This window comes from Malus domestica, chromosome 12, assembly GCF_042453785.1.
Source record: "Malus domestica chromosome 12, GDT2T_hap1".
In the NCBI taxonomy this organism is placed as follows: domain Eukaryota; kingdom Viridiplantae; phylum Streptophyta; class Magnoliopsida; order Rosales; family Rosaceae; genus Malus; species Malus domestica.
In genome coordinates this window covers 26,985,754-27,008,133 of record NC_091672.1, presented here as the reverse complement: position 1 = coordinate 27,008,133, position 22,380 = coordinate 26,985,754, and the positions used below count along the sequence as shown (strand labels likewise).

The 22,380-nt window shown below is 39.8% G+C and overlaps 4 protein-coding genes across 5 annotated transcripts; 1 reads left to right on the top strand and 3 right to left on the bottom strand.

The window, feature by feature from the left end:
* The first annotated feature begins 1,760 nt into the window (after nucleotides 1–1,760).
* On the top strand, nucleotides 1,761–4,919 carry LOC103450815 (pentatricopeptide repeat-containing protein At1g63080, mitochondrial-like). The gene is made up of 2 exons (XM_070809533.1): nucleotides 1,761–1,878; nucleotides 2,099–4,919. The coding sequence occupies exon 2, from the start codon at nucleotides 2,315–2,317 to the stop codon at nucleotides 3,986–3,988; it is 1,674 nt and encodes a 557-aa protein (XP_070665634.1). The 5' UTR covers nucleotides 1,761–1,878; nucleotides 2,099–2,314; the 3' UTR covers nucleotides 3,989–4,919.
* Nucleotides 4,808–9,054, bottom strand: LOC103450814 (uncharacterized). The gene is made up of 4 exons (XM_070809532.1): nucleotides 8,669–9,054; nucleotides 7,656–7,999; nucleotides 5,595–7,563; nucleotides 4,808–5,183 (listed from the first exon to the last, which is right to left on the bottom strand). The coding sequence occupies exons 2-3, from the start codon at nucleotides 7,994–7,996 to the stop codon at nucleotides 5,610–5,612; spliced, it is 2,295 nt and encodes a 764-aa protein (XP_070665633.1). The 5' UTR covers nucleotides 7,997–7,999; nucleotides 8,669–9,054; the 3' UTR covers nucleotides 4,808–5,183; nucleotides 5,595–5,609.
* Nucleotides 9,055–13,231: 4,177 nt separating this feature from the next.
* On the bottom strand, nucleotides 13,232–16,159 carry LOC103450813 (probable L-cysteine desulfhydrase, chloroplastic). The gene is made up of 2 exons (XM_008390206.4): nucleotides 14,283–16,159; nucleotides 13,232–13,535 (listed from the first exon to the last, which is right to left on the bottom strand). Exons 1-2 carry the CDS (start codon nucleotides 15,699–15,701, stop codon nucleotides 13,494–13,496), a joined length of 1,461 nt encoding a protein of 486 aa, XP_008388428.2. The 5' UTR covers nucleotides 15,702–16,159; the 3' UTR covers nucleotides 13,232–13,493.
* A 1,782-nt stretch (nucleotides 16,160–17,941) lies between these two features.
* Nucleotides 17,942–20,156, bottom strand: LOC103450812 (probable L-cysteine desulfhydrase, chloroplastic). 2 transcript variants are annotated; one of them, XM_008390205.4, is made up of 2 exons: nucleotides 18,662–20,121; nucleotides 17,942–18,213 (listed from the first exon to the last, which is right to left on the bottom strand). In XM_008390205.4, the coding sequence occupies exon 1, from the start codon at nucleotides 20,004–20,006 to the stop codon at nucleotides 18,666–18,668; it is 1,341 nt and encodes a 446-aa protein (XP_008388427.2). In that variant the 5' UTR covers nucleotides 20,007–20,121; the 3' UTR covers nucleotides 17,942–18,213; nucleotides 18,662–18,665. The 2 variants fall into 2 exon arrangements, with proteins under 2 accessions (XP_008388427.2, XP_008388426.2); XM_008390204.4 differs by lacking the exon at nucleotides 17,942–18,213 and adding an exon at nucleotides 18,231–18,565 and having other exon boundaries at nucleotides 18,662–20,156.
* Nucleotides 20,157–22,380: the final 2,224 nt, after the last annotated feature.

Genomic DNA, 22,380 nt, shown 5'->3' with positions numbered 1-22,380 from the left:
TAGGTTTTACTGATTTTTTAATCAATACGGATCACCAACATTTGGTTAATTCAACAAAAGGGCATAGTAAAGGTATGGATTACTCTAGTAGACCTGTAAACGGGTTACGTTTATCGGTTTTGGGTCGGGTTTAATCTGATTCATTAAGTTAACGGGTCATTCGAATCCAACCCGTTAGCTTAACGGGTTACTCAAACCCGACTCGTTAAGCTAACGGATCACCTGTTTCATTCATTAACAATTATTATTTTTTTTTTTTGTTTTGCATATAATTTATTTTTTGTTGTTAAGATTTTACTGAAATTACTAAAACATCATAAACTAACAGGTGCTAATGGGTTGATCCAAAGTGACCCATTATTTAACGGGTTCACCCGTAACGACCCGACCCATTAAGCATCTACCCAAATATTAATATTATTTAACGGGTTGTTAACAGGTTCACCCGTAACGACCCGACCCATTAAGCATTTACCCAAATACTAATATTATTTAACGGGTTGTTAACGGGTTCACCTGTAACGACACGACCCATTAATCATCCACCCAAATACTAATATTAATGGAGTTAGGTCAGGTTAACGGGTCGGGTCCAAAATGCTAGGTCTACTCTAGTGGTTATAGTTTTTTTTTTTTTTTTTTTTAAAACCCGAAAGGTATAGTCTTATTTTTATGGTTTGTTTAAAAGTACTTTTAAAATAACTGAAAAAAAAACTTTTTAGAAAATATTTCTTTGGTTTCAAAAGCACTTGAACTGCTTATTGCAAGACACACCAAATTATGTGTTTCCTGTAAGAAACACCAGTTATAAGCTTTTTGCATGAAGCACTTGAAGTGCTTTTACAAGATCCAATTGCATTTTTACTAAGGATTGGTTCCAAAGACATTTTTACCAAAAACGTTTTCCGCCGTTTTAAAAGTACTTACAAATGAGTCATTATACTAATGAGTTCGTTTTTGCAATTAGGTTTAATTTCTATTTTTATAGTAAAGATTAGATAAGTTTTTTTAATATAAAAAAATTGCTTCTGCCAAATCTGATTTGTTTAGATAAATTGATCCACATAACATGTATACTTTGGTTAGAATTATTGCTCTAGTAAATTAAATGATCTTGGTTAGTGATAACCAAATTGATGGCAGCTAATAAGCTTAGGTGTTTCTACAAGGTCAACTTTGAGCATGGGCAAAGAGGAAAGGGGTGTGCTATCCACACATCCCATTTTACTTCTCACACACCCTTTAATAATTTCTGTCCGTAATCTTCTTCAATTCATCTGATTCGACAGCCGAAAATTAAAAAGGTGTGTGAGAAGTAAAATGGGATGTGTGGATATCACATTCCAGAGAAAATCATGAAAATGAAGCACATGTTTTAGGTCAACTGGTTTTTTATTTTTTTGCACCCAAGTTTCATATTTTCTCTTTATATTAGAGTTCTTTGAGGGTCTGATCGGAAGCGTTTATGTGTTAATAAAATCACTTGAAATGCTTTATAAAAAAAAATACGTGTCATGTTCTTATATCATATAATATTTATATTTTTATTAAAAATTTCGTGCCACTGAAAGCGCTTCTAATAGAAGCGGTGGCAGAAGTGATTTCCAAACGTAGGTAGCGAATTTAGCGCAAACCCGTTCGAGATGTTGATTTGACCCGACTCAGAGTCGGGTCCATCTTTCGTTTTAGTTTCAGTCTAATCTCGACCGTTCAATGGAATCCAACGGTCAACAAGTGAGCACAAAGACAGAAGCAAACACCTCTGCGTTTTTTCTTCACGGCAGAACCCGGACACTCGCATTCGACACAATCTCTTGTTCCTAGTCTTCTCCTAAATCCTATGATGTCAAGCTGCTTCATGTAGCTCTTTCTCCTCAGGTCAGTGATCAATCTTTCCTGAATTCTCGTTTACCCATTTGAACAATTTTTGTTTTTACCGCAGTGAAGAGTAAAATCTGTTTCATGAACTCTTGCAATGCTCATAAAGCTCCAGTCTTTAACATTTTCCAAGAGATTCCCCTTCTGGGTCTGTTCGAATGCATGCTTTTCTGCACTTTCCTGCACTAAAACCATTGAAATGTTATCGGGAAACAATCAGGACCCAGAAAATTCATCCGACTTTGAACAAAATATCCAGTCTTTGAGGAATCAGCTTGTACCGGATAACTTAATCCGGGTTCTGGATAACACTGATGATTTGAGCTCAGCAGTGAAGGTGTCGAAATGGGCTTCCCTGCAAAAACGGTTTAATCACACCGCCGATACGTATTTTCGGATTGCTTTGAAACTGGGTTTGGCTGGAAATGTTGAGGAGATGGAGGGGTTTTGTCAAAATATGGTGAAAGATGGGTGTCCCGATGTCGAAGAGGCGCTTTTGGCACCGATTGATGTGTTTGTTAGGCATTGCAGATTAAGTGAGGCAATGAGGGTGCTTGTGAATTTGAAAGCAGGTGGCTTTAGGCCTTCAATTGAGACATTTAATGGTGTATTGGGTGCCCTTGTGAAGGATAAGAGAGATTTTCGAGATGTTTTGTTCGTCTATAAGGAGATTGTGACGGCAGGAATCATGCCAAGTATTGATACTTTGAATTATTTGTTAGAGGCATTGTTGGAGAGCGGCCGCATTGAGTCTGCTGTTGATCAGTATAGAAGAATGAAGAAGAAAGGGTGTAGTCCTAACAGTAGGACTTTTGAGATTCTCATGGGATCCTTTATTGTAAAGGACCGAGTTGATGAAGCTGTTATTGTTTTCGATGAAATGCTTGATCTTGGTTGTCAGCCTGATTTGAGTTTTTATTCCTGCATAATACCTTTGTTTTGTCAGGAAAATAAACTGGAGGAGGGAATTAGATTGTTTGAAATGATGAGAACTTCTAATTTTACGGCAGATTCATTGGTTTATGAGGTTCTGTTGCAGTCTTTATGCAAGAACCTTAGATTGGATGATGCGATAAAGGTTTTAGAAGAGATGATGGAAACTGGGTTGACGCCGCCAAATAATGTCTTTGCAATTGTAGTATATGTGTTTTGTAAATTGGGGAAGGTAGACGACGCGATGAAGTTCTTGGAAGATAAGCAAATCATGGAAACTTCTGCCTGCAACGTACTGCTTGAAGTTTGCTGCAGTACTGGAAAATTTCTTAAGGCAGAAGATTTACTTGTGGAAATGTCTGAAAGAAATGTGGCTGATTGTAATTCTTGGAATATTGTTATCAGATGGCTCTCCGAGCACGCAAGGATTAGGGAAGTGCGTGAACTTCTTGGTAGAATGGTGGTTTCTTGTTCTCTTCCCGACTGTGACACATACTCGGCTCTAGTCGTTTGCCACTGCAAAATGAGCAACTACAGAAATGCTATGGATATATTTGATCATATTCGTGCCAAAAGCTGGGTTTTGGATCATACATCTTACTCTGAGCTTGTCAAAGGCCTTTGCCTAGGGGAAATGACTCATGAGGCTACTGAAGTGTTCTGTTACATGTCTAGTAATAGATGTTCGATCGAGCCTTCCTCGTTCAATATGTTGATCAAGGATTTGTGTGAGACAGGAAAGGTTGACGAAGCAGCAAGGATACAACAATTGGCCTATTATTCCGGTACTTCTTCTACCAGTTCAACTTACTCAACTATTATGCTTGGATTGTCAAAATTAGACAAGGTAAAAGATCTGCTGATAGTCCTCTCAAAAATGCTGGTGGAGGGTTGCAGTCTTGATTTGGATGCGTACTGCGTGCTCATACAAAGCATGAGTGTGCAGAATCGAATGAAAGAATGCTTATTGCTTTTCAATATGATGGTCGATGAGGGTCTTATACCTGATTCTGAGAGACTATTTAATCTACTCTCTTGTATAGCCAACTATTCTCAGTTGCACATGATTTCGTGTTCAATAAATAAACTTACTTCTGATAGTAACAGGCCGGACTGTGACAATTCTTCTGTAGATACCGTTAGCAACATCCTTGCAGAGGGCTTAGATGCAACATGATGGAAACTTCCATCGCGGTAATCAACTTATGACCTGTTGGTCGCTCGACTTCTTTTGGTGAAGTGTGATCTGGTCCAGATGTTCACTGCTGAAGATTTTGTCTCCATAATCAGTCACCTGAGCCGTTTGCAGCTATGGTTCATATTTTGTGCAATGGATCCGGGAGCCGTTGCCTGCCGTGTATGATAGTTTTCTTCACCTTCACCACTGAGGTTCATGGATCTCTTCTACATGTTCAAACCCTAACCAACGCCAAGAAAGGTGCTTTGTTACTTACACCAATATGTCTCAGAATTAACTTTACAAGTGACGTGTTTCAGCCAAATCGTTCGAGCAAGAGGAAAGGCAGAAGGCAGAGCAGTGCTGTCCTATTTGAACTAGCTCCTGGGGAAGCTCTGTGTAATCATACGTTGAAGCCAGTTTGAATATATAAGAATCCCATGTCAGAACAAGACACCGGTACTGAAGTTTTTCCCTGAGACATCTTCGGACCTCACTCATGCAGTACTTATCTTGAAGGAAAAGGGTACAAGGATGTAATGAGAGGAGGAGTGAAGGTTTGGATCGAAGTGGTTATAGGTACCTTTCCTCCTTCTTGAGGTGACAAGTGCGGCTGAACTTCAGCTAGTAGCCGCTCTTCGCTATTCCGACCCTCTTGTAACGGGTTACCATCAATGCCGTTCACCCCCAAGGGTTGGCATACCATACAAAGGCAGTCTCTGGGACTGACGCTCAGCTTTCGACCCGTGACAGTCACGGCTTTGGACATGGAAGGAGGCGGCGGTCTTGGCGGTGCAACGACAAGTAAAAGGGAATATCTTCAAGCTAAACGCTCAACGTATTTATATAAATGAATTAAACATTGGCCAGCTGACCAAAAGGATAATTTACAAGAGAAAAAGGACCAAACCTACAGATCTCAAATTCCAAATCCAACTTCCATGGACCTTCAACTTCAAGCGACTCTAACAACATCTGCCTCCCATTACCGTAGTAACTTAAGGTAATTACACTCATTTACCAAGTCAAACTACCAAATACCCAGGTTAGTGGTACAACTACGAAAACAAAGAATAATTTACATACCCGCTTCTACTACAACATACATTCGGGAACACATCCCCCGCTGTCTATTTGAGCTTCTACTAGTACAGATGATGCCCTCGCCCTCGCCCTCGCCCTATCGGATGCAATCCTATTCACAGAACCAATAAAAATGGCACATCAATTATTAAGGTATGATCAAGAAAATAATGCAACACGTCTGCCAAAAATACATTGACAAAACAAATAAAAAGATGCAAGGGGAGAGATGTTGAATGTAATCCTTAAAATCTCATCGGCATCCAGGGAACTCTATTTTATTGAAACCAAACGTGGTGCTAGGCAGGTTCATACAGATGACAAGACTATACAATGAAGCCATACCTAACCTACAATGCACTTGAACTTGAATACTGATCCACAGGTATACTCACCAATAAACGAGTGAAAACACAGATGCAATGAAACAATGGCAATGGGGGTTTCTACCAACACCTATCAAATTGAGGCACAAAATGGGTAAAACACTGATCGTTATGCACAAAAAATGGATGAAACTTACATAACGTCTAATGCTTTACAACGACTCTTTGCAAGTGGACTTGTTGTGCCCAAGACCCTTGCATCTGCTGCACTGGAGTTGACGCTTAGCCATATCTTGTGATCCATATTTCTTAGTAGTAGGCCTGCCTGGTGGACGTCGGGTGGGAGGAGGGGTTACGGTCACTAGTACTTGAGAAGAAGCCTTCATCACAGGTATGTCTACATTTGGAACAGGAAGTATTGGTTCTGAGTATGTCAATCTATAGCTCTCGGTGGTAAAGTATCTTGAACAATAATCATATGGGCTCCTGCCCAAGCAACGAATGACAGCAATTGCATGACAGCATGGCAAACCAGTTATCTGCCACCCTCTACAACTACAGTCCCAGCGATCAACATCTACAACTTCAGTGGTGTCACCATGAACCTCAAATCTGCTACCACCAGCCAACAGTAGAACTTGGAGGTTTCTGATTTTCTGAGTTTCCTTTTCTAGCTTTTCCTCCATGGATGGAGCAAGCCTCGTCAACCATTCATTAGATCCTTCCCTTCTTGAGTAGATCAACTCCATAATCTTACCCCTGATCACATCAACCATCTGTGTTATTGGTAACTCGTGTGCATCCGATGCCCAACAATAGAACAGCTCTCCAAAGTTTGATGTCATGTGGTTATATCTAGCCCCTTGAAAGAATGAATTCGCCCACTTCTGGGGCTCAGTTTGTATGATCCAATTGTAAGCCTCCAGTGAGATGCTTTTTATGCTTTCAAGACAACTTTGAAAGTTTTCGGGCCTAGGTGCATAAGCAGCACCATAAAAATCCTCAATCATGAGCCGTTTGACCTCATGAGAAAACTGCCCTTTCAAGTCCCTGATAAGTTGCTCGGTCAAATATCGCAGGCAATAGCCATGGTATGAGTCTTTAAATATTTCCGCAATTGATTCTTTCAATCCCTTCTGTCTGTCTGCCACAAATGTCACGGGACAAGATATTGAGAATGCAGATTTCAATTGTAGTAAAAACCAATGCCAGTTATCATCAGTTTCTGCATCCACCACTGTGAACGCAACAGGGAAAACCTCATCATCCCCATCCGCAGCTGTTGCAGCCAACAATGTGCCTTGATATTTTGATTTTAAGGGAATGCTATCCAGGAAAAGGAGAGGCCTGCAACCTTGCTGGAACCCATACAATGAGGCATGGAAAGAGACAAAGAGACGATGGAAACTGGAGTCTTCCTTGGTGGTAAAAGTAGCAAGACTACCAGGGTTTGTCTCCATTATCCTGTCACAGAAAAATGGTAACTGATTATATGCCTCTTTGTACGAACCCTGAAGCTGCTCCTTTGCTATTTCTTTCCCACGCCAGGCCTGGAAGTAGTTTAGCTGTATTCCATATTCCTGCTTGATATCGTTCACAATATCCTTGGGCTTATAGTTGGGCATATATTTTAACTTCTCCTTAATTATACTAGCCACCCAACTCCTTGTCGCCTGATGCCCTGTAGTTGCAGCAGCGCCTTCGCAGGAATGCGTTGGATTCATCTTCTTAATACATATTAACTGCGTTGTCGACAACCTTGATGCATGAATTCTCCAAGGGCAGCCTTCAGCCTTACACTTGACAGTCACACGATGACTATCATTCTTCTTATACCTAAAGGCGAACTGACGCGCAATGGCATACTTGCGCAACGATTCACGAAATTCATGAACGCTGCTGAATCTTTGGCCCACACCCGTAATTGCATTCTGCCACTGCTGTGCACCTTTAGCATGCTTCTCATCATTCGGGCCAACAAGAGGGAAAACGGGTGATATTTCAGTGGGTATATCAATATGTGCATCAATAGGGCTGGCATCATCGATAACATCAAGCGAGGCATTGAGTGGGATATCAGGCTGGGTGGTATCACCCACAAAGTCCACAACATCGAGAGATGCATCAACTGGAACCACAGTTTCTGACAGAGTTGTTCTGCTTGACCTAAAAAATCCATGAAATTCATAAATTTCACAAAAAAGGAAATTTTTCAAAGTGGTATCTAAACTTACTAGCTTACATATTAAGAGAACTACCTACTGGCAGGCATGTTCGAGACATCAGGAGGAGCTACTTCCTCCATAATATAAACATCAATGGTTGCAAAATCACCATGGAACTTGATCATGCGATGAAGATCCTTGTCATTGGAAACAGTAATCAGGGTCTTCTTGTTGCCAGGGAGGAAGTACTTGAAGACCATGTTATTGTTGCAACCAAACATTTCTGTCACCTCCAATTTAAACTCATCAAACTTCATCTGGTCATCAATGTCAATAGCATGAGCGTTGAGGCCCCTATATGACAATGTACCATCTTTCTCTGTAAGGAATTCACCCCCTGACTGACAAATTGCTATGACTCTCTTCACCTCCATGATCTGCCTCAGTCAAACAGAGCAAAACACATCCGTTTCAAATCCTCATAGCAAATACAGTAAGCGGCATATGTCATATACTGTACACTTTATCTGTCAACTGTACACATAAACAGCATAGACCCTCTCACCAGACCTCAATTCACTTCACATTACAACAATAGGGGAGAATTACCAGGTTAAATTTAAGCTTAAACTAATTGCATACTAAACACAACCTGGCGGAGTTAATTCTAGCTATGGTAGGGTTTCTGGTTACTGACAAATGCGCAAAGTAAAATTGTCAGCCCCAATTGCTCCAAATGCAAGTATTTTTCAGCTGGAGTGCACATAAATCAAAAGAGAAACACATACATGACATATATACACACACAAAAATTGTTGACTCTAATATTTGAGGTCCTAACCGCGCAAAGGATTAAACCTTGTTGCATATGCAAACTAAGAAAGTCAGCGACTTTCAGACACCCTCAAAGGGTTCAACAATAAACGAAAAAAGTAAGCAAATGGGTACCAAAATTTCGATCAAAACAAAGTAACAAAACACCAAAAATTCAAACTTTAAGCAAAAAAAAAAATTCAATTCCCCAGAAAGGGCACTCTAAAAACCCTAATTTCCCCAATACCGACACATCAAATCGCGGTAAAACAATCGGAAATTGAGAAAATTACCTCTGAGAACTGAGATTGTCGTCTTAGTCTCCAATGCCCAATTCAAATTTGGGATTTTGACAGTGAAATTTGGCTCGCAGCTCTGAAATTTGGGGATGTTCACGCATACGTCTGAAACTAAACAATCCAACCCAGGAGAGGGAGAGAGACAGAGAGACAAGAGAGTGGTGGTTAATACAGTTAAGGATATGGGAGAATTTTGGAAGGTAGAGTTTGTGTTGGAATAGTGTTTACGTTACAGGTAGGTGAGGGAGTGGGAAGGGCAGAGCCGCAGACGGGTATGTGGCTTTCCCACCATACCCCTCTTTTCCTTCACAATCACAACCCAGTTTTTTTTTTTTTTTTTTTTTTACATTTTTTTTAAAATAAAAATTAGAAAATTTCACATTGTGAAGAAACTCTCAACTTTGTTTAGATAGAGAACTTTAACGAAAAATTCCTAGTACTGTTCATTTTAACAAAAAATTACATTTTTACACTAAAAATCAATACTGGTACTATTTATTTTACCCTTTATTTTGTTCTTATCATTAAAACTCAAAATTTGCAAACATTTTCATTAATTTTCCTTTGTTTTGTTTATATCTATTTACAACAAGGTTTGGATTTTATACCTCTTATTCCAGCCTAACCTCAATGTCACTTGTTTAGAGCCCACATCCGAAAACGACATTTTTTTTAAGCATAAAGATTATTGTACAGTCTTTTCTCGTATCGTTGGTATCGTCGAATTTCTCTCAAAAGAAGATTTATTGATTTAAACTAGTATAATATAAATAGGGAATTGTTATTAACACTCCAAAAATCTCATTCTACACTTCTCATAAGTGTATTTTTCTTTCTAATTGTAAAAAGTTTTGAGTGCCAAATAAGATTTTTGGAGTGCAAATAACAAGTCCCTATAAATATGTAAAATATAAGTGGAGGAGGATTATTTTGGGGAATTTTAAAGCATGTTTGGAATTACTTTTAAAATGACTGAAAGCTTTTTGGGGAAAATATTGTTAAAATCAATCCTTAGTAAAAATACAAGTAAATCTTGAAAAAACACTTAAAAGTACTTTCTAGAAGAAGCACATAACTGATGGTTCTTGCAGAAAGCACTTTAAGTGCTTTTTTGAAACCCAAAATTTGTTTCTCTAAAAACATTTTCAGTCATTTTAAAAGTCAATCCTTAGTAAAAGTGCAAGTAAATCTTGAAAAAAAACACTTAAAGTAATTCCTGGAAGAAGCACATAATTGATATTTTTTTGCAGAAAGTACTTCAAGTGCTTTTTTGAAACCCAAAATTTGTTTCTCTAAAAACGTTTTCAGTCATTTTAAAAGCATTTCCAAACAAGACTTTAGTTATGTGACAAGCTTCGTGCATGTATACCATAAATAGAAATCAAGAGAATTAGCCTTTGTGTCAGAAGTTAATTTCATTTCTAACTCATATTTTTGTAACAAGATGGTATTTTATAATAAACTATTCAAATATATAGAGAAAAATTCAAACTCAAGTGTACAAAGGCTAACAAATTAATTTACCAACTGCCCTTTGTCTGTTTTGCTGTGTTTGCCCTTTTGTGGGCTTTCTGTGTTCTGTTGGCTTTTGCCCTGAGTTTTTATAAAAGCTTCGAGTTCTTGTCAAAAAAAATAAAAAAGTTAATTTACCAACTGCCCTAACCAACATTTTCATATTTTAATTAAAATCAAGCATGGATATTCAACATATTAAAAGTACCTAAATGCAAACCCCAAAATCAAACTTTACTATTTAAAAAATAATTAATTAAAAATCACAATCCCAAAAGTCACACCAAAACTTTTCTTCAGCAGCAGTGAGAGTTGGTGAGGCCCAACAACCATTCTTAGGCCATTTTCAAACGAATGTTGGCTAGAGAGTTCGTTTTAATCCTCTAATCCTTCAAGAAATTAATATTTTAATGAACAATACACGGCTATATTTCTTACCATCTCCAATCGAGAACCAAAGGGTCATATGGCTTGTTTTAGCACTGTCACAAAAAATCATCTCCAACCAAGGGCCATCGACCAAATATAATTTATTAATATAATTAAATATTTAAGATAAATTGTGAAAACACTTACTTCATCATAGTAATTGGCGCCGCTTTCAAGTCTCCTTGCGGTGGTTAACAGTTGTATGTTAAATTAATTTTTTAATTTAAGTGTCCAATTACTAGTACAACTTAGTTTGAGATGGTTACATGTATAAATGCACATTGAGCAAGCAAAAGCTTGCATGTGTGGCACCCATTATATTTGTCCCACATCGGTTGTGGAAGAGGTTTGAGCAATCAAACATGCTTATAAAAACAACATCCCCACATAGAACCAAACCAATCACCTTTCTGGGCCTTAATTAAATATTATTTTTAAAATTTTGGCCCAAAAAAGAACTGTAAAAAAATAAAAATAACAGCTAGCTGACGTCAGCTATCTGTTGAGATTCAAATTTTTTAGCCCAGCCCGAGGCCTGCTGGCTAGCTCATTTGGCCCTTTGGCCATTTTTTGTCCAATGGGGCCTATGAGCCATTTGGCCTAACCCTCGGTTAGAGACGGTTTTAGGGCTATTTTCGACTCTCTGACTCTCTGGACCATTCGGTTGGAGATGACTTTAAGTTCTCCGACAAAGAAAGAAATGAACAAAATCCCAGGCACTGAAAATTTTGATGGTTGTTGATTGAGCCGGAATCTTGAAGATTTCGATCACCTTAAAGAATATTGTGATCCGGATTGGAAATAGGTTGGGTGGAGAGATCGGGTGAGAAAAAGGTAGTCGGGTCCAAATCAGGTAGTCATGTTGGAAACGAAAGTTGGGTCAATTTGGATACCCTAAACCCCTAATACTACGCCCTATGGCTTAAAGCTAAACCCTAAACCCTAAACCCTAAACTCTAAATCTTACATCCTACACCCTAAACCCTAAACTTAAACCCTAAACCCTAAACCCCAAACCCTATACCCTAAACCCCAATCCTAAACCCTAATCCCCAACCCTAAACGCTAAACTCTACACCCTAAACCCTAAACTCTATACCCTAAACCCTCAACCATAAACCCTAAACCCTATAACCTATACGCTACACCTTACACCTTAAACCTTATACCTTAAACCTTACCCTAAACCTAAACCCTAACCCTATATCTTATACCCTAAACCCTAGACCCTAACCCTATATCTTATACCCTATACCCTAGACCCTAGACCCTATGCCCTAACCCTTAACCCAAATTATTTTTTAAATAACATACCACAACTCAAATTCAAAGAGTCTTCTACCTATCTCAACCCAGACCCAACATCACTACCCACCAGCCATATCCAATATTACCTCCACCACCATCCAATCAATTTACCAGTCAACCAATTGAATCAATCATATCCCCTGAACTCACCAATGGCTGCTGCTCATTGCTCCCAACTCCCTCATAAACTTAAACCCAACTCTGTGATTCTCCACCGCCTCTTATTGCACCAGAGCAACCCTAAGCAAGCTGCTCATATCCCTGTTATCCTTGGTCCAGCTCACCTGCGCTACCGCCGAAGCCGCCAGCTATCACCACCGCAGTCTCCTCCAAACCGCCCCCATTCTGGGTTGAATTTCGTTTCCAAACATGTCCCTTTAAAGATCTAAGAAGAAGAAAGGCTGCTTCTCCGTTCGCGTTCTGTCCTATCCTGCGAAAGGACAGAAGCAATTCACAATGAAATTTTGTGCTCCATCTGGCTATCTAGAATTGTAAAAAAACTCAAACCTCATCTGACCACAAAAAGGAGCCAGCAAATTGCAGATTTCAATTCCTTCTTCACAGCAGCTTTCGATTCCTTCTTCATAGCCCCACCAATTTGAAAAATTGGGGCTTCACTGTAGATGGCTTTGAGCCTAGGAAGAGGGGGCAAGGCGGAGTAGGCGGCGGCGGAAGACTCATCGAAGAGCTGCTGCTTCCAATCCCTTAAAAAAAATGTAACTAACACAGTGGGGCGCCTTTAAGCTTTTCAACATCCAAGAGAAGGAGAGAGAGATGGAGTCTAGCATATGAGGAGAGAGAGAGGCCATAGGAGCAAGTCAAAAGGTATAGCACCGGATCAAATTTATGAAAATGGTGCGACAGGAAAGGCATTATCCTTGTTCTGCAAGTAAATTAAGAAAAAAAAGGATCCTAAAACTCCACCTCAAAGCTTGGGAAAAACACAACCCTAAACTGCCAATAAAAATTGTCAAAAAAATATACAGAGGTTGAAAGCTCAAACACCCTAATTTAACAATGTTCCTAAAACAATGCTACAATCTTTGCATGTCTTCTTATTGTCGGCAAGCCCCTTGCACTTGCTATGTTGCCATTTCCAAGCTATTCAAAATGAAGGGTAGAAAAATCAAGGAAGGTTTGGTCAATTTCCCACTCAAGATCAACAGTGGGCGCACTCTTTGGATCTCTATATACAGTTCTCACATTTGAGGATCTCTTTTGTAAGGTTATAGCGACTCCATTTAGGGTCCCCATTGCAGATGAAATCATGTGCCATTTATGCTATCAAGAATCAACGAACACACGACATAACCCAAATTACTGATGTCTTCATGCACAAGCAAATAATACAGTCACATTATCACGCAGTGTTATAACTCAAATGTTAATATTAATGGACATTATAGTTGATAGAAACGTGTGTTATAACATGGATTGATAACAACACTTGACGAGGTGGTGGTTACAACGAAACGGCACAATCTTGAACCTTCATGTTCCACAACCCTTGTTCAATGAACCATATCCATCCATTGCAACAAGGTAAGAATGCAGGAGACATAGAATCATATCACCTGTCATTCGTCGGACCGACTTCTTCAGGCCTCATGATCTGCAGATTAACATAAAACCCCATGTCAGTGGCAAGTAAGCAAAAATAAGATTAATAAAATATTGCACAGGGTTTTCACTACTTGGATCAAAATCTATAAAAATCCAATACACTACGACCCCGGAACTCGATTTTAATCTGTCTCATGTAACTCAAAAGTCTTTACTCTACTATTTGAAACTCAAAATTCGTTCCACTTTCCCCTCCCGAACTCGATTTTGATCCCATTTTTTTCGTGAAACTGGAAAGTCATCATTTTACTCTATAAAAATGAAAACTCGCTCCACAGTGGCTTGATTCTATTAATTCCGTTATGTGGATTTGATTTAGGTGCACCATGCTAATCAATTTCTTTTTTATTTTTTCCATCTCTGCAACTCAAGCACATAAACCCAAAAAAAATTCCAATTCTTAATAACTTCTTTTAAACTTAATATTTTCTAACTATTGAAAGTTGAATGTTAACATATAGTGGAGATTTATAATCAAATTCATTGGCACATGTAGCATAGTCTTATTGGCTGGTGGGTCCCACATATATTTCAAGGGCGGCTTTTGAGTTTCAGGGAGAAGATAGAGGGGAGTCTACAAGCCAAAGTTGAACGAATTTTAAGTTTCAAGTTGGGAAGCGATGACTTTTGACTTACAAAGAACCAAGTGAAATCAAAATCGAGTTCTAGGAGAGAAACTAAAAATAACCGGTAGCCTGCAAACCAAGAAAGTGGATGAAGGCAAGAACATACATACCTCAAGATTACCGCAATTGAAGTCATCGCGAACGAGCTGGTTGATTGCATCTCTGAGCCTGCAATAATCCTCAAATTTGTTGTAAATTTGGTGGCAGATTCGAACGTACCCAGTTATAGGTGCAAGCTCTCCATCTTTCGGGTTTTGATAATGTATTTTCACTTCCACACCAAATTTCTTGCACAGAAGTTCCCACAACTTCATAGCATCTTCATCACTCAGAACCCCCAAACTGGCCGGCAATCCAACCATCAGCATGCTCGAACACATTTGCGGCGGACACCCTAGATTGGTTCCCCAAGCTTCTGCAAGCATCTTCCCCATCTCAACCACAGCATCATGATTCCGGTTCCTGATTCCCTCTGCACCGCCTTCGAATCTGTTGACAAACTCCATAACCGAAGGAAGAACGAGATAGGGACTATAATCCCTCGTCCCAACCCAACCGGTTTCTTTGACCAATCCGTTTCCATAGTCATGAGACACAACAGGATGATGCAAATCTAAATGTGTCATAACTGATTTCCTGCAGTACACGAATGCAACCGCGGGCGGGCAGAAAAACCACTTATACAAATTACCTGTATAAAAATCGGCTCTGATTTCGTTCATGTCCACATCTACGCAGCCAACAGCGTGAGCTGCATCAACTAAAACTTGCTCAACACCTTCTTCCTTGCAAATTTTAACCAATTCCTTAACCGGCATTACAAAGCTTGGCATGCAAGTAACGTGATCTATCACCGCCAGTCTCACTCTCCTCCCCATACCCTTTTCTCTCCCCAAAGCTGTCTTGAATTCACTCACGATTTCCTCGTTTGAAGTCACCGGAAAATTAAATGGAACTTCGATCGCACACCCACCAGCGCGCAAAAAATAGGCCTTGATTGAGTTCTTCACCGCCCCATAAGTGCAGCGAAACATGATGACAGCATCTCCTTTGTCAAATTTCCCTTCCACGAAAGACCATGCCGTCTGCTGCAGGACCATAGCAACAGCAGTGCTGACATTATCCACAATGGAGACTTCCTCCACATCTTCTGCACTGATGAGGTCTTTGATTACTGTTCTCGATTCAAGTATCCTATTTGGAAGCTCGTTCAAGTAGAAGTCGTCGGGCTGGCGGAGCAATTTGAGCTGCCATTGGTGCAAGGAAGAGATGACGGAGGCAGGGCAGCAACCGAAGCTGCCATTGTTGATCCTGGCAACGCCGGCAGCGTGGTGGGAGAATTCGGATTGGATTTCGGTGTCTGTGATGAAGGAAGAGGGTTTCGGCTTAACGGAGACTTGGGTTTGGGGGTCATTATGATTAAGGTTATGGTAATGGCGATTAGAGGGTCTCGAAACTCGAAAGGAAAGGTTGGGCCAGAGGAATTGAGGAACACAGTAACGGAAAAACATGATAATCTTCTCCGCCATGACCTCTAGGAGTAAACTCTCTTAACCACTAAAAAACCGCTAACAAATGTTTAAGCAAGAAACTAAACACGATTAAGGCTCCTTAAACTGCTGTCGAAAGTGTTTTTTTTTCTTTCTTTTTTTTCGGTCGATGATCTCCCACTCTTGGTCATTTTCCTACTTATTAATTTGTAATATCCTTGGGACGCTTGTTGTCTTATTGCTTGTCTTGACTAATGACTACACACATGACAAGAGCTACAACCAAATCATCAACCAAATCATCAGTTGTTTTATGTATGACATCGATGGGATGTTTAAATCTCAGGGCTCGTTGGCTAAACTCGTTTTCTGATAATCAAAAGCACTTCTGACGAGTCACAACGTTGAGGAAAAAAACTGGAGCGTGGTTAAAGTACTTCCTAATGTTCTTATAAGAAGTTCAACTTGAAGCACTCAGAAAACACTAGACTTTTAGCAGAACTTATACTTTTACCAAGAGCATTTTCAACACAAACGCTTATGAGCAAAAATACGTAACTATTTCCTACTCGGTCATCTTATTCTCAACGTAGTTAGATACGTGTAGATTCCTGTGGCTGTGCTCATGCTGTCTCAATGGTTGTCATGACTCTCTTGACAGTGACTAACGACCAAACTCACTTGTTTTATTAGCATGTGTACCAAACTTGTGTGTTTCGCTTGAAATTTTGGACCTTGGTAGGTTTAAAAAAGATAGAAACTAACATATTATTACATTGACTTTTGGCAAGGCGATGATCTAAACTTCTTTAATCTACAAAGAAGAAGATTCAGACTTCAAAATAGGAGGATGCGCACGCTGTTCTAACTAACACATCTGCCACTTAGTACTACAGTCTAATGATATTCCTCTTCACTTGTAAGTGAAATGTCTTAGGTTTGATTCTCGCCAAGGACGAATTTGAACCACATTATTGCTAGCCCATTGTGAGGCTAAGCCCATCCCCTTCTCATTAATGTAGATAATATCGTTTATTAAAAAATAATAATAAAAAAAAAAACTCACGCATCTAACCCACGATAACATATTATTATATGAATAATTTGGACATGAGGTTTACTAGGCCAAAACGTCCACTAAATTGAGAATAAACTCAAAGAGTCGAACGAAACCAACGACCGTGGACACAGGCCAAGTCGGTTCTAACCCCGTTGACCGAAAATTGGCATAACATTTGAGAACAAGTGACTAACAAAACATGTTAGATTTTATTCAAATAATAAATGTACATTTGTAGATATTATACCGATAGATACAACATTTTCTGATATTTTTGTTTTATTGACAAACGATAGAATATCTACATTAAACTACGGAGATAGATTCGAACACAGAACCTTTGACGCAAGGGTCGACGTTTTCTGATATTCGTGGTGCTTGTTTTGACAGATACAACGTTTCCATTTGCTTTAGGTATTGCCAATAATATTTCAAGCTTACACCTATTCTTATTCCACTTTGACCTCCCATCACTCTCAACTTTTTCTTTTCTAAACATGAAATGCAAAATGACTCACCTGAGAATCATCTTGATCGTACGTAATAATGATCCTATATTTCAAATCCGTATCGGAACAAGTATATACTTTTAACCACTTGAGTCATAAGTCGAGGACCACACAACTCTACTATTCTAAACTACATCGAAGAGAATTCAACCTTGCAGAGGAGAGCACACAACTCTAGCTAACTTGACTACGCCCGGGTTTGCATCAAAGGTTTCTACAAAGAATTCCTACTTCAAATGTAAGAACAGAGTGCAAACTATTGAGAAAACATAGGCATAACTGCGCCAGCCGCCAATTGGAGAGAAAACAAAATGTGGGGGAACAAGAATAACATTTCAAGCTCAAAACCCCTTGAAGAGAACGGGAATATGAAGAAGAGGAATCCAGAGGAATATGAATAATATGATGGAACCAAAAACGAACACAAAATCGGAACAAAATCAGCATAACCGAAAAACAGAAAGCAGAATAGTGGAGAATTTGGAGACCAATCTCTTTGCCTTACCTTCTAATATTTCAACATTCTAAGACAAGTTACCTTCCGGATCCACAGCATATTGTGGTCCATGAGGAAACCCTCCATCCAAGACTCTTTCTCAAGCTGCAAAATTTTCACTACATACAGCATGCCCTAAGTCATGGTCAGGCTCAACCGTTTCTAAAGAGTCTTATTTCGATTCAAGTTTTATGTTTTAAATTTTAGGAGATAATTAAGCATGAAATCGACACAGCCATTAAACATTTACAACAGCAACAATTCCGACAGCATTCAACAGACAGCTAACATGTCCAGGAAACCAAAAACACCAAAAACCATGAAGAAATTTGTTTCTGATTCGACACATGCACTTAGCAGTTTATTTTTCTACTAGTTTAGGGATTAATGGTACCGAAACCATTTGCTACTACTGAGGCATGCAGGCGATGCAGATATAGCCATGGATGTTATTCATCAGAAGAGCTTCTTCGGTTCTTCATTGGACTACAATGTGCAGAAAGTACATGTCAAAAAACAATTTATTAATAATTAAAACATGGTACCAAATAATACAAAATAAGGCCCCCTCCTTGCATATCATAAACTGCATATGCATCGGGCATATACACAACAGAACTGTTAATCTACAAGATTCATACTACATTGAGTTTTTCCATGGATGTAAACATGTTCTATCACCACATTCTAAAGGGGGCAGGTGGGAGGAGTAACCAACTTCCACAGCCACTACAAGTTGAAGCAAATATCTTGACCACCGAATCAAGAAACGCCAGCTAACCATAATTAAACTTCTGGAAATGGTTGTAGGAGCACTTGGATTCATCACAAGATTTAACTAGCATTTCAATCACAAAATGGGAAGACAAGAAAACCTGATTATCATACATTTCTAACTTAAAAAACGATTAGAATGGACGAAAGCACAGCATACCTCATCAGCTAGAAAGTTGGGCACAAGTGAACCCCTCAGAAACAAGTTGATTAATTGCATCTCTGAACTTGTAATAGTCGTCAACTTTGTTGTACACTTGATGAGAAATTCGACAATACCCATTTATTGACTCAACCTCCCCATTCTTGGGTGGTCGGAAATATATCGGAACTTCAACACCAAATTTCTCCCTCAAATGTGTCCTTAACTCTTGAGTATCCTTCTCACTCAAGATCCCCAAACAAGCAGGTAACCCAATCATGATCATGCTGGCGCACATCTCCGGAGGGCACCCGAGATGCGTTCCCCATGCCTTGGCCAACATCTGCCCCATCTCAACAACGGTCTCATGATTCCTCTTCTTGATGCCCTCAATACCGCCTTCAAACCTATTGATGAATTCCAAAACCGAAGGCACTACCAATTGAGGGCTATAATCCCGAGTCCCAATCCAAGCGCTTTCTATAGCCAACCCATTACCATACTCATGAGAAACAACAGGATGGTGCAACTCTGGACACTTGGGGGACTTCCTACAGTACAAAAACGCAATAGATGGCGGGCAAAAGAACCACTTATGCAAATTACTAGTATAATAATCCGCCCCAATTCGCTTCATATCGACATCAGTACACCCGATACTATGAGCAGCATCTACGAAAATCTGGTCAACACCCTCTTCCCTACAAATCTTAACTAGTTCTTCAACAGGTATAACCACACATGGCATTGAAGTAATATGATCAATCACAGCTAGCCTAACCCTCCTACCATTAGCCTTCCCTCTCTCCAAAGCTTTCTTAAATTCAGCGATAATTTCATCATTTGATTTCAAAGGAAAAGGCAAAGGGACTTCAATCACATACCCGCCGGCACGTGTAACGTACGCCTCAATCGACTTCTTCACGGCGCCATAAGCGTAATGAAGCATCACCACAGCATCCCCTTTGTCGAATTTGCTCTCAGAAAACCCCCAGGCCGTCTGCTGAAGCACGATGGCGGCGGCGGTGGTGGCATTGTCGACGATTGAGACCTCGTCGACGTGGTCTGCATTGATGAGCTCCTTGATTATGGTTCTGGATTGGTGGATGCCCTTCTGGAGCTCGTTGAAGTAGAAATGGTCGGGCTGGGCGAGGTATTTGAGCTGCCACCGCTGCTGGGCTTCGATGACGGAGGCCGGGCAGGAGCCGAAGCTGCCGTTGTTGATCCGGGCGACGTTCTGGTCGTGGTGGGAAAATTCAGCGGCGATTTCGGCGGCGGTGATGAAATTGAGGGAAAGTTTGGGTTTTTTTGAGATGTGGGTTTTGGGGTCACCGTTGAGATGGTGGTCCGGCGAGGAGGCCATTTGGCGATTAGGGTTTGGGGAAGTTGATGATGGAGCCGAGGAAGAGCATGAAATGTTTGAGAGACAGAAAGAGAGAGAGAAGAGCGGTTACTCTGAGTCTTTGGGAGAGACAAAGGGGCAAAAGAGAAATTAAGTAAAACTTGAGTGGGTAAATTGTAATTTACTTTGGCGTGAAATTTAAAAAATGGGACAAGTGGGGCTGCATTTCCCATTAGATGTGCCATTAACCGAATTAACTAATCAGGTGGCACCAAACCAGACGCACTTCGCTCGCTCGATGACTCGACTGACCATTTCCGGTTTGTTTGTTTTCACTCACGTGACACGCACGTGATTCATACACCTTTTTGGTCGTACAATACAACTCTTGGGTAAAGGAGATGACACTTTTTAAAGGAAATGGATTGTCTGCACTTCCATCCTCATACCCTTCTCATATCCTTCTGTTTTGTACGGTTACGGTTAAGTCACGTTAATATTTATTTTTTATCTTATTATTTTTATAAAAAAAAATTAGTATAAAATATTGACGTGATTTAACCGTGGCCATACAAAACAAGAGAGTAAGAGGAAGGTATGGGAAGGGAGGGCAGACATTCCATCTCCTTTTTCAAAAGGACTTGGATTGTCTGCCCTCCCATTTTGGTGTCCGTGCCCTCCTATTTTGTGTGGTCATGGTTAAGCCACGTCAACATTTTATATTATTTTTTTTATAAAAATAATAAAACAAAAAGAAATAGTAATATAAAATGTTGACGTGACTTAACCGTGACTACACAAACAAAAGGGCACGAGGAAGGCACTGAAATGGGAGGGCAGACAATCCAAGTCCTTTTCAAAAACTCTTGGGTAAAGGAAAGGACACTTACAATCATACAATAATTATGAATTAACTAATCTGCATGTAACTTATAAATGTATAAAGGAAGGCCAAACACATCAAAAAAATCCTAATCTCAAACACCAAAACACCAGCCGCTGCTTCCTCGACGAAGGAAGACGTGGCTCCGAACTGGAAAGAGCACCCGAACCAAAAACTAGATTTGAGAGTGTTGCGCATAATCAATGCACCAAGAACCACAACATCCACGGCCACACCTGCAAGGAAGGTCACAAAACGTAATAGTAGAAGAGGGAGGGGCAAAGGGGGTGTGTATCCACACTTCACCCAATATTTTCGGCAAGCCAGTTTGGTAGTGGACTTTGAGTGTTTTGTCCAGTTTCAAGATAAGGCCCGACGCTCTTAGATAATTCATGATTATGGGTTGGAAAAGATAAGGGGGAGCAAAGGAGAGGTAGGAAAGCAGGGTGCGATGGGGCGAGGAAATGGGACTGGCGTTGAGTGGGAAATTGAGTGGGGAGAAGGGAGAAAATTAAGACCAATGCTCAAATGGTTGAGACAAAGCTCAGGAGGAGGCATAGATAAAGAAATAAGGAAGGAAGGAAGGAAGAAGAAAGCAGAGATATCAGGAGGATGCCACCTACCCTAGAGTCAAAGGTTAAGACCGACGGCTGTGTAAAAAATTGGTTACATTATTTCAACTAATTAGGATAGTTCTCATGAATGTTATTACGTAAAGTCGGATGATACCAAATTATAAAAATGTCATATTTTTTTGGATTTAACCGAAATACATTGGAAAAAATATGCATACGTCGAACACTCGTACTTAAGTGTTTCTCATGTATTCGAATGTATGGCCTAAGGTATGCACATGTTGCATAATAAGAGAGACATACAACATGACATGGAATACAAGGTGGGACACGTAAGAGAGACATGAAACGATAATGTCTTTATTCGGTTTTACCTTCTAGTGGAGGATCTGCATTACAAAGTGGGACAAGTAAATTGGGTTGCATTTGGTTCGGGTTGGGTCCCAAATCTCTTTCAAAACTGACGATTTATATATGGGATGTTGAAACCAACCACAGCGATGTGTACCGTGTGTCAAATTATTACGATATGACATACTATGGGCTACTGACCCAAAGTAAAAATTTGTGGGCTTAAATTTATGCTTGCATGCAGTCCATACAAGTTCCGAGGTCTCTTATTTCTCCTTGAATTGAGTTCTTTTGGGCTCTTTTTCTTCGTGAGGAGGGAAGATTTTTAATTGTACTCGAAACACGGATAGTATACCACGTATCATTAGAGCATTTTTACCCTTAAAAAGTCCCCCGAACAATAGGCAATTCAATCCTCCAAGTGAATAGTAACTACCGTTAGTGAATAGTAATTGTCTGAGTGCATCTCCACCTCTAAACTGAATAGCCCAAACAATTCGCATTAAAATATTAATTTTTTTAATCAAATAACAAAAGGTAATTTTATATTTAATTTTGGATGATAATAAAAGATTGGTTGAAAGTA

What these genes read in the sequence shown, in the direction of transcription:
- LOC103450815 (XM_070809533.1), top strand. Translation starts at nt 2,315, where the DNA reads ATGGAGGGGTTTTGTCAAAATATGGTGAAAGATGGGTGTCCCGATGTC.
- LOC103450814 (XM_070809532.1), bottom strand. Translation starts at nt 7,996, where the DNA reads ATGGAGGTGAAGAGAGTCATAGCAATTTGTCAGTCAGGGGGTGAATTC. An exon ending in TCGAACATGCCTGCCAGTAG is followed by an intron (nt 7,564 to 7,655) that starts GTAGTTCTCTTA and finishes TGGATTTTTTAG; the next exon opens with GTCAAGCAGAACAACTCTGT.
- LOC103450812 (XM_008390204.4), bottom strand. Translation starts at nt 20,006, where the DNA reads ATGGCCTCCTCGCCGGACCACCATCTCAACGGTGACCCCAAAACCCAC.
- LOC103450813 (XM_008390206.4), bottom strand. Translation starts at nt 15,701, where the DNA reads ATGGCGGAGAAGATTATCATGTTTTTCCGTTACTGTGTTCCTCAATTC. An exon ending in TCAATTGCGGTAATCTTGAG is followed by an intron (nt 13,536 to 14,282) that starts GTATGTATGTTC and finishes GTTAATCTGCAG; the next exon opens with ATCATGAGGCCTGAAGAAGT.